Source organism: Thunnus albacares, chromosome 3, assembly GCF_914725855.1.
Source record: "Thunnus albacares chromosome 3, fThuAlb1.1, whole genome shotgun sequence".
NCBI classification, from domain to species: Eukaryota; Metazoa; Chordata; class Actinopteri; order Scombriformes; family Scombridae; genus Thunnus; species Thunnus albacares.
This window is the reverse complement of record NC_058108.1, coordinates 30,172,360-30,184,167: the sequence shown is the minus strand read 5'-3', so window position 1 is coordinate 30,184,167 and position 11,808 is coordinate 30,172,360. Positions and strand designations below refer to the sequence as shown.

Below are 11,808 nucleotides of genomic sequence, written 5' to 3'. Positions count from 1 at the left end.
CTGCTCAAACTGCACAAACTGTATTGTGTTGGTTGGTTCTGGAATACATCTATAGAATTTGGTGACATCATGTAATTCCAAGCATAGCTCCACCCGTTTTATACCTATAACTAGAGGTCTAATCAGTCAAATGAATTGAAAACACATGTGCAGGTGTGCAAGGTACATATATTGTGTGTTAGCAAGTTATGTTATGTTATGTTATGTTATGTTATGTTATGTTATGTTATGTTATGTTATGTTATGTTATGTTATGTTATGTTATGTTATGTTATGAAATGTTGGACCCACAAGTCAAATGTTGGACTTCCCTGTGGACAATAAATAAACAAAAATAAGCTGACTGACCTCAAGGGTGATTTAGATTGGTCTATGTTATTGGTTCTGAAAGTGGGGTCTGGAGAGTAATGTTACATAATTAACACATAAAATATATCCCTTATGTTTAGAGCGCATGGAGAAACTAGAAATGCATTTCCTGCTGATGATGCGTGTGAACACTGACAGCTGAAATAACTTGCAAAGCATTGCTGCAAATACAACACACTTGTTCAGCATCTCCATCTGTACACCTTTGCAGAATTTGGTTACCATGATATATTATATAGATATAGCAGTTAATAAGTAGCATGGTGGTGTTTTCCTCATGACCACAGGTTGGGGCTATTGGTGCCACGATTCAGTATTTCTTGCAGATTCTCATGGAGAACTTGTGTACCAAGTTTCATTTTATTAAAGACAACAGAATTGCAGAAATATCACATTTTAATGTTACTTTACTGTGTATAGAATGATGTCAAATGCTACACACTTGTACAGTGTGGCTTTATGTACAGCATTCTCAAATTTGGTTGCAACCAATTGCAGATAAAACCTATGTGATACCCAGAAATGAACTCATAAGTTTTGTCCGGGGTCATCTAAGATGAAATATGTGCCAACAGAAGCAAAAACTCCTAAATGGCAGAAAATTTTTCCAGGCGCAAATGGGTGTGGCCTATATCAGTTGAATCAGCATTTTTGAAGAATGGTGTTCCTCAGCCTTGGCATTGATTCTACAGTCTCTGAACTCTACTGGAGGGATGAACACCATTGTTCCAAAAGATATTCCCTCATTTGGTGTTTTGATGATAGTGGTGGAGAGCACTAACACATCAGTCTAAAATCTCCCACAGCTCTTAAAGTGGGTTGAGATCTGGTGACTGTGAAGGCCATAGCATGTGATTCATTCATTTTCATACTCATCAAACCATTCAGTGACCCCTCGTGTCCTGTGAATTGGGACATTGTAATCCTGGAAGAGACCACTCCCATCAGGATAGAAATGTTTCATCATAGGATAAAGGTGATGACTCAGAACAACTTTGTATTGATTTTTAGTGACCCTTCCCACTAAGGAGACAAGTGGACCCAAATCATGCCAGTAAAATGCCCCCCCTCAGCATAAGAGAGCCACCGGATCCCCTCACTGTAGGGGTCAAGCATTCAGACCTGTACCAGTTTTTCCTTTAATTTGTACCCATCTGTGTGTATCTTAATATCTTAAAAAATACAAAAGTTACAAAAATAAAAAGTAATAGCATATATGTCCTTGAAGAGCTGAACATATTGATATATGAATGGATTCTGTAAATGAAAGTAGTTAGCCAGTAAAAAATGTATGGAAGAAAAAGAATAATAAAGATTTGAATGACAATACTTATATTGTTACTAATTGTTATTAATAGTTATATTGTTACCCAATTGTTTCCCCCACTTGTTTCACAGTTGAAAAAAAAATAAGGAACTTCGAAAGATTATCCTGGCAAATCCTTTTTTTTCACATGTTCTTAAGTCATAAACACGGGAGAAAACAATTTAAACACCAGATATTTTTTCTCACTTGTAACTACTTTGTTTGACAGAGCAGTAAAAGTATATTTCCCTCTGAAAAGTAAGTATAAAGTAGCATGAGAATACTTAATTGCTGAACGTACACATTTTATCACTGCCGTTTACTACTTTTCATCTGGTCAATTTTTATAAGCTGCACATGCGCAGACCGCTGCTGACCCAAAGCCACCGGTAGTGACGTAAAAATGGCGTCCTCCGCTGGCCGGTTTACTACACGCTTGTTAGCAGCATCGTTTTCTTCTGTACACCGTCATGGTCGTTTTCTGGTTATCTCCGTCAGACATGCAGGAGTTTGTTCAGCGACAATATCGCAGACTCACCGGGCAGGGATAGCGGTTAACCCGAGCTCCCGGAGACACGGACATGGCGTGACATTGAAAGGACTGACAGGTGAGATAGCTAACAGTTAGCATACAACTCCAGAGTTTGTTATTACAGAGGCATACTATCATTTTCTGTAACGCCAGCTGTCTATATAAATGTCCAGAGCCCAGTCCAGGCTTTGTGATTTGCAGTGTTAACGTCAGAGAATAAAGCCAGCTAAAAATGCTGCTAAACCGAACTAACGTTAGCCTTGGTGAAAGTATGATGTAACTGCTGTCTGATGGTGTTTTGTTGTGTGATTACATCAGTGACAGTCGGCACACACTGACCTTATTGTGTGTCAGCATCAGTGGTGGAAAGTAACTAAGTATATTTACTTAAGTACAATTTTGAGGTACTTGTACTTTACTGAAGTATTTCCATTTGATGCTACTTTATACTTCTCATTCATTACATTTCAGAGGGAAATATTGTACTTTCTACTCCATTACATTCATTACAGCTTTAGTTACTTTTCAGATGAAGATTTGAGACATTAGATAATATAGGCTAACTAGTTTTTAAAATACAATATATTGTTAAAGATGATGTCTCACAAAAAGCAGTGTGTAGTCGGGGTCACATTTCAGATGTCTGAGTTATTAACAGCTCCACCAAATAGTCCAGTATCAAATATTTCACCTAAAATCAAAGATAAGAGAAAACTGAAAACAGATTTGTGTATCAGAACTTTGTTTTTTCTTTTTTCTTCTCCCATTAATCATCTCATGACCCCTTAGATTTATCTGGTGACCCTTTGAATGGGGCCCGACCCCTAGGTTGGGAACCACTGGACTGAACTAGCTAACTGTGAAGGCCATAGCATGTGATTCATTCATTTTCATACTCATCAAACCATTCAGTGACCCCTCGTGTCCTGTGAATTGGGACATTGTAATCCTGGAAGAGACCACTCCCATCAGGATAGAAATGTTTCATCATAGGATAAAGGTGATGACTCAGAACAACTTTGTATTGATTTTTAGTGACCCTTCCCACTAAGGAGACAAGTGGACCCAAATCATGCCAGTAAAATGCCCCCCTCAGCATAAGAGAGCCACCGGATCCCCTCACTGTAGGGGTCAAGCATTCAGACCTGTACCAGTTTTTCCTTTAATTTGTACCCATCTGTGTGTATCTTAATATCTTAAAAAATACAAAAGTTACAAAAATAAAAAGTAATAGCATATATGTCCTTGAAGAGCTGAACATATTGATATATGAATGGATTCTGTAAATGAAAGTAGTTAGCCAGTAAAAAATGTATGGAAGAAAAAGAATAATAAAGATTTGAATAACAATACTTATATTGTTACTAATTGTTATTAATAGTTATATTGTTACCCAATTGTTTCCCCCACTTGTTTCACAGTTGAAAAAAAATAAGGAACTTCGAAAGATTATCCTGGCAAATCCTTTTTTTTCACATGTATATAAAGTAGTTGAAACTAGCTCCACCTCCAGCAGCTACAACAGTAACATGCTGCTCTAACACTGATGCTTCACTATTAATAATCTGATGATGTCATATATAATAATATATCAATCAGAGGGACCAAACCACTACTTTTACTGCAATACTTCAACTACATTTTACTGCTAATACTTTTGTACTTTTACTTAAGTAGAATTTTTCATGCAGGACTTCAACTTGTAATGGAGTATTTTTACATTTCTGGTTTGCTACTTCTACTTAAGCAAAGGATCTGAATACTTCTTCCACTTCATGGACACGTTCAGAATGTTACTACTGTAGAGTAGTGCATAATTCACGTAAAGCTTTGAGTTACATGTTGAGTCCACTGCAGCATAGACTAAATTGTGATCGACTGTTATGTGTTGCATCTCGTTGTGTGATCAAGCTGCGTGATATAACACATAACATGGCTGCAAACACATAATCGTTATGTTGCTATTTAACTAAATAGTTTTAAAGAAGTACTGTAATTAATTACAATTATGAAGTACTGGCACTTTAAAATATTTCAGCTTTATGTGACTTGAGTGTTATTTTACTAAATTTCACATTGAAATATTGCACTTTTTGTTGCGCGCTTCTGTTTGATGGGTGCTTTGCAATATGGTCTTTTATGTATGAAATGGTATGATGTACTCATAGCAAATCAAGTATACAACACTAAGTGGAGTCATTCTCCACTATGTGTACTTTTGTACTTGGTATATTTGTTAGAATTTGCTCATTTTCAATTTTAAAACAAATTTCTTTAAGGATTTCTGTGTTAAGTTGAGTGGTATTCAATTGTGGTAAAGTAAATGATTGAGTAATTTATCCATTTTAATGTGCTGTGAATACACCCCAGTGATGCCATACAGGTTATACAGTATGATACACTTGTACAGTGCAAAAGCCTGCTTAATGAGTGTTATACTAGTTAATATCTACAGTGTTTGCTGTCATGAGTACAGTCAGGAACTTGGATGTAATTTTATTTTGTATAACTTGCTGAGATATTATAGACATTCATGGCTTGATGATTAACTCATAGATTCTTTATGCTTCTTCTTTTGGTGCTGTACACAAAAACAGACTCTTCATTATAAACTTCTTCAGATATCTCACCAGTCCCTGATTGCAGACCTCCCCCTGATAAAAATAATTTGTTTCTGACCCCTGGTGGTTTAATTGATCACCTTGCTGCAGTGATGTACAAGTGTATTCCAGGACGTAGTGATATTATCGTGGGTATAGGTCCAACAAAGCACACTTTAAACCACACTCATGTGATTTTTAAGTGTTGTCATAGGTGAAACTGTTGAGTTACTCTTCAAAATGTCCTATTTGTATCCTTCTCTCTGCAGGGATGACCTGCCACTCGTTCCACACCAGCAGTAGATTTGCAAACAAGCAAGACTTGTATGAAATCTTGGGTGTCTCCCGCACTGCCACACAGAAGGACATCAAAAAGGCATATTACCAGGTCAGGGCAACACTTTCAATGAGACGTAGCACTACACTAACTACACTTTTTTTCGCTAGTTTCTCATTATTAAATGTGAAAAGAAATAGAAAGTGGTTAAAAAGGTTGTTATTGCGCAAGATGTGAAAATATCTGCAGGATTGTGAGGCTCAATACTTTGAATCTTAGGATTTAGTTTGGACGCCCTTTGAAAGAGTTTTAAATTTAAAACTTTTAAACTTTTTGGTCTGTCTTCATTTATCTTTTATTGTCCCTGTACAGTTGGCAAAAAAGTACCACCCAGACACCAACCCAGATGATCCAGAGGCCAAAGAGAAGTTTGCCAAGCTGGCTGAAGCCTATGAGGTACAATACAAATGCAGACCTGCCAACCTGTATGTATTTTGCGTAACAAGTACGCATTTTGAAATCAAAGTACGCCGGTACGATTTGTCACTATAAACTATGCAAAAAGCTGGTGTTATGATTGGTTTGACCACTTCACTTTTTTGTCTGTTTGACTGCTGCATGTATGCAAATGACATACTGTTATGTGTATGTATGCAAATTATGTACAATAATTCATTGTGTGAACAGCAGTGATTCGCATCTGATTCATCTAAGAAGTGGTACTCAAAAAATCATGGCAGCGTTGGCAGGTCTGCAAATGACATAATTCTGTCAAGGATATTTGAATACCCTCCTCAGCTATGTAAAAGTGTATTGAACCTGCGCAATAAACCCCAAATTCCTGTTGTTTTGATATGTAGGTGCTGAGTGACGAGGTGAAGAGGAAACAATATGACACGTACGGAGCAGCAGGCTTCGACCCAAACCGTGCTGGAGCCAGCCAGCAGCAGTACTACAGAGCTGGTGGAGCCACTTTAGACCCCGAGGAGCTCTTCAGGAAGATCTTTGGAGATTTTACTGGAGGCATGGGTTTCGGAGACTTCAACAGCATGTTTGAACAAAGGCCTGAGGTGAGAACTCCCAAGACTGCAGCATCAACATGTTTCATTATTTAACTTTAAGATGTACTTTTGCATCTAGGTTGTGTAATTTTTTTATTATGTACACCTTGTTAAGTTTTTTAAGCTACTCTGTAAAGCATATAGTACATGTAGTAACTGTAACAGGTAGGAATTCAGCAAGTGTGAACGTTAGTTTAATTGCACTGAAGTATTTTTTCTGTCTTTCTACAGTTTGTGATGGAGCTTACGTTTGCTGAGGCAGCGAAGGGCGCAAATAAGGAATTGTCTGTAAACATGGACGACGCCTGTCCGAGGTGTGATGGCAAGGGCAGTGAGCCCGGCACCAAGGTGTCGCACTGTCACTACTGCAACGGCACTGGCATGGTGAGCATCAGATCGCTTTCACTTGGGGAGTGTCTTCAAGCTCTTCAGGCTCCAAGTTTTCCTTTAGTAGGATTTCATCTTAGGACTTTACCACACTGTGTTATTACTCCGCCACTATACAGTATTTTATTGTCTGCGTCGCCCCCTGCAGGAGTCGATCAACACGGGTCCCTTCATGATGCGCAGCACATGTCGGCGCTGCGGGGGGAAGGGCTCCATCATAACCACGCCCTGCGCGCTTTGCCGAGGTTCAGGTCAGACCAAGAAGAGGCAGACGGTCACTGTGCCTGTACCTGCTGGTAGGTTTCCATCCTGTAATCTCATAAGTGAAAGATGGAACAAGTGTGGAAACAAATGGAAACAAATTTACACCTGTTTTTTTTTTTTTTTTTTTGCATGACTTAACCCCTATGTCTTTATCAGCTGCTGCTGAACCTAATGATCCTCAGATTCTCAGCATATTTAATCTCATGCTAAATTGTGTATGAATGTAAACCTGCTTTGACTGCTGTTGACTCTGATTTGGAAGATTTTATATAATGACAAATGCTAATATTCTGTGATATTTTCTCACAGGAGTGGAAAACGGTCAGACAGTGCGCATGCAAGTTGGAAAAAGGGAAATCCTCATTACATTTAGGGTGAGTTTTGTTAGTTTATGAAGCATTTCGGAGTACATTTCACATTCAATCAGTCTATTGGAGTAGCACTAGAGTTTGATGGTAAATGTATTTGATGTGTTGCTTTTGAAATGTCTCTGTACAGGTCCAGAGTAGCCCTGTGTTCAGGCGTAGCGGGATAGACATCCACTCAGACGTGTTGATCTCTGTGGCTCAAGCCATCCTTGGGGGCACAGCCACAACACAGGGCCTCTACGAAACCATCAGTATAGTGGTGAGCAAATGGTAGTGTTGTAGCTTATAGACAATATACAGCATGACTCCTCAAATTTTCCCTTGGAATAATAAAATATATGTCTTTAGATAGATTAGTGGATCTGATTTTACCTGAAACTTCCAGTTTTGCCTTAAATATTACACTGTGTATTATCATATTAAAGCCAATAACGTGGCGGTCCATCCCTCTCCTGAATGAGGACCACATTCCTTGTACCATTTAGTATTTCAGTACAGCAGAACTCTCTTGTCTCTTTTCTGTTATTAAGTTTATCATCTATGTTTTCAGATTCCTTCCAGTTGCCAAGCTGATCAGGTGATCCGGCTGCAGGGTAAAGGCATTCGGAGGATGAACAGCTACAGCTATGGAGATCACTATGTTCACATCAAGATCAGAGTGCCCAAGTAAGAGCCACACAGACATATTCTGATTGTTTGTTTGTTTTCATACTGCTAGATAAGCCTGGTTGTACTAAATTAGTATGAGTGCCCGCTTATGACACTATTTTTAGTCTGTTATTACAGTCAAAACATTATCTGACTGCAGTGTTTGTATTTTAGATCAAAAAATGATTAATTGCAAATTTTGCTATTTTACCTCACAAACTCATTATTACAACAGCATGTTGCTCAGTAAAGCATTGTTCAGATCAACAGAGCTCTGATGAAATTTTACTACAAATGATGAAGAAGAAAGAGAAAAATAATTAGTAGTAAATTACCAGGAAATTTGTATTCAAATACATGCAAAATATCTAGAATCTTGCATGTAACGCAATGATGCAGTATAACAAAAAAAGGTTAGACAGTATAGGGCATCAACACTGTGAATTGGCAACAGTCGTACATTGTTTGGTTTTGTGTCATTTCATTGTATTTCTGGTCTCTTGTTTTTGCAGGAAGTTGACACGAAAGCAGCGCTCTCTGATGCTTAGTTATGCCGAAGACGAGACGGATGTTCAGGGGTCTGTCAACGGTGTCACACCTTCCGCAGGTCAGAGTTAGACTTAAATTCAACCACTCAATCAAAGCATCAGTCCACCCTAGTATGCAGGGAGGCACGCAGACACGGATAGTCAGTCAGTCTCAGCAGTAGTTGAGCTGATGCAGTATGTGTTTGTGTCCAGGAGGGGGCAGCAGCACTTCAGGTGCGAAGTCGACCAGCTCAGAGGGGGGACAAGACAAACAGCAGCAGAAGGAAGAGGGAGGCTTCTTCTCTAAACTAAAGAAAATGTTTAGCTGACACTAAAGCTGCAGGTGGGAGCTTCAACAGTAACAAAACTGACTTCATCACTGACACACACATTTGAATTAAATAATCTTCTGAATAAACTTAAAGGTGCAGTGTGCAGAATTTAGTGGCATCTAGAGGAACGGACTTAGTAGAAATGGAATACAATATTCATGAGTATGTTTTAATTAGTGTATAATCCCATGAAACTAAGAATCACTGTGTTTTCGTTGGATTAGAATGAGCCCTTTATATCTACATAGGGAGCGAGTCCTCTTCCACAGAGGCCGCCATGTTGCACCACCATGTTTGTACAGTATCCCTTTCGTGTTTTTGGTGGCTGCTGTAGTTCTGTCCCTTTCTGTTTGGATGGGGAGGGTGAGAGGAGGGGTTATCAGTGAGTTGCAATCTGCAACCTCACCACTAGATGCCACTAAATCGTACACACTGATCCTTTAAATAGTACACTAAGTCATTATCTGTAGGGTTGCTGTAAACTTTTTCAAGCACACCTGTAGTCATATCTCCCTAGTCGAAACAGCTTCAATTATTCTATTTTAACCCTGTTCTTTTCCCTTCAGGTAGAAAAACACAACATGGTAAAGGAAGAAAAGACATCCACTGACTGGGCCTCCATGCTGTCTCTTCCTGCTTTGGGAATTGAGCAAGGAGACTGAAGAGAGAGGCAGAGTGGTATTTGTGTTGACACAGTCGCACATTGTTGAAGCTGCGGTTGGCAAACAGGCCATGTAGACGCCATGTCCACCCACACACCCACTGGCCCCTCACCATAGACAGGTGCTGGACCGAGAAACTCAAGAACTGCTGGAAGAGAAACAAGATGGTAACTAACTGAGGACTATTGTGGTTTAACTCTCCTCCCTACTTACTATATGAAACTGCACTATTTATTGAGTCACAAAGTGCTGTACAGACAAGGTCAACTTCAAATTGTACTACCATTGACTACATACAATAGGACGCTGTTATGACCCGCACAAAAATGTTGGTGTTCATCCACCAAACAACTTGCCTAAGAGAATAAAAGGTACAAATAGATAAAATAGATTTGTTTTTCTCTACATAAAGCTTACTAAACATAATCATATTCTGTGAAATGTGCTGAGTTGGAAAGATTTTGGAAAGACAGAAAGTGGAAAACGTGAACCGTTAAATATTTGTCATCTGGTATAATTGGTTGTACCTGTATGTGTGTCGCAACACAACTGTGCAGATAAATATTTAAATAAAATGTAGAATAATTAAAAGTTATTGTTTAAGCTTTCATTTATTCATTAGTGAGTTTTTTTTTTTAGCTTATTTAGATTGTAATACTGAAACTCAACAATAGATGGTGGTGTTGAGTCAATAATGCCATGATTGCCTGTGTTCAGTCCAACACTATACAACTTTCATTAACACACACTCAAACTCCAGCTGTTTGACTGTTTCATACGTTCAACCACCCACCTCATCACCGCATGCAGCGTCTGAACAGAAGCTTTTGTGAGGGTCATCGAGAGCATTCGCTTCAGACCGGGGTTTTCCAACTTAACTGAGGCTCAAAGTGGTCAGCCTTCACAAACAGAACTTGCGGTGCCTCCCAAGGGAGTTTTATGATTTAATATGAAGTCACAGTTACATGAAGAACAAGCCGGTGGCTGTGCTTTTACATATATCGCCACAGAATATTTTCTGTTCTTAACATGTGGTTCATAAATTCTAAAAAGGGATATAGTTACAACTGTGTACTTTCTCAAAAAAGAAAACACAAAGCACTGCGTTTCTAAGTATAACACTGGTGTAAAAGGCTAAGTATATCTGAACACTTCTTATGTTTGTCTCAGGAAAAACAAGATGTTTGAAGACATTTCTCACGAATCTCACGGCCTCATTCATTTACTTCTTCTCTGTTTACCCATTTGCTCCATCCTCCCCAAAATTTCTGGACACAAATGTAATGGATTAATAAGACAAATGCATGTTTACATAAATACCACTGACAGTAGCTTCCTTTGCTAGGCTTGTATAGTACTTGCCAAATCAGGACCAGCTACTAAGACTTTATGGACAGTATGTAAAACCATGGTGCGAAACAGGTTTCTTAGTGACATGAAAAATCTCTTAATTTGTCAAGTAAGTGCACAAGGGTTTGTATTTGTTGCACTGGCGCCAGGATAAACACATTAAACACTATAATGTGCAATGTATTGTAAGTAGTTCAGGGGTAACAAGTGCTCACAAATAATGGAATGACTGGTCCATACAGGACTTGCAACAGGAAGTAGATCCCACAATTTCAAGTCCAGTTTTGTGTGATTACATGCTGGTATATACTGTTAATCAGCAGATAACATTAAAAGAGCCCAAGCTGATAATGGCTGATGTTTGGACTTCACTTGGTCCTCTACTGAAGTGGGCATTTTCTACATGGAAAGTGAGGTATAATCTACATCAAACTCTAGATAAACTATCCATGGATAACAGGTATACCATATGAAGGCAGCTTGTGACCAAAAGGGTAAAAGCTTTAGATGGTCTGGAAAAATGTTGAAAGTTAAATTGAATGAGTAACTCTTCCTCTGCTCCCCCTACAATGGAAACCCTGCATGAAGACACTGTTCAGTGGCTCACAGATAGTGGAGATAGGCAGCTGAGTGTTTAAAAAAAAAAAAACAAAAAAAAAACCTGAATACATAAAGCTTTTAAAAAACACTTACTTCATGAGTCTTGATGACATGTTCAATGTAAAGTCCGTATGAGGTAGCCTGCACTTCCCTTTCTAGGAGATTTTTGAGATGCTATAAATCACCACCATTCCCAGTCATTATGATATCATCATATATTTGTAATACACCCTTGCTTACTCATTATGTCATGATGAGTGGGTTGCAAATTCCATCCTCCTCAGTCCTCTAAGTACTTTGAGGGTGCTTGGTTTGTAGGGGCGGCCAAAGCTGATGTTCCCCTTTATTCATCATCCTGTGGTTGCAGGAAAATGAGAGAAAGAAGGAGGAGAACAAATGAACAATGAAAAGGCTGTTGTATATTCAAAATAAGATTGTGAAACTAAAGCGAGTCTGTCGTGTCTGCTAAGCACATATACTGAGCACCCCATATGTGTGTTTATGAGGCTGTGAAAACATGTATAT

The 11,808-nt window shown here is 38.7% G+C and overlaps 1 protein-coding gene across 1 annotated transcript; it reads left to right on the top strand.

The window, feature by feature from the left end:
• The first annotated feature begins 2,042 nt into the window (after positions 1–2,042).
• LOC122979861 (dnaJ homolog subfamily A member 3, mitochondrial-like) lies at positions 2,043–9,794 on the top strand. Its single transcript, XM_044347638.1, has 12 exons — positions 2,043–2,283; positions 5,077–5,195; positions 5,457–5,540; positions 5,945–6,154; positions 6,377–6,529; positions 6,681–6,828; positions 7,106–7,170; positions 7,295–7,423; positions 7,715–7,830; positions 8,325–8,419; positions 8,553–8,682; positions 9,238–9,794. Exons 1-11 carry the CDS (start codon positions 2,079–2,081, stop codon positions 8,666–8,668), a joined length of 1,440 nt encoding a protein of 479 aa, XP_044203573.1. The 5' UTR covers positions 2,043–2,078; the 3' UTR covers positions 8,669–8,682; positions 9,238–9,794.
• The last annotated feature ends 2,014 nt before the right edge of the window (positions 9,795–11,808 follow it).

Bases quoted from the DNA above. Each gene is read 5' to 3' on its own strand.
- LOC122979861 (XM_044347638.1), top strand. From the start codon at position 2,079: ATGGCGTCCTCCGCTGGCCGGTTTACTACACGCTTGTTAGCAGCATCG. The intron at 5,196-5,456 runs GTCAGGGCAACA...GTCCCTGTACAG, and splicing joins TCAAAAAGGCATATTACCAG to TTGGCAAAAAAGTACCACCC. The intron at 5,541-5,944 runs GTACAATACAAA...TTTGATATGTAG, and splicing joins AGCTGGCTGAAGCCTATGAG to GTGCTGAGTGACGAGGTGAA.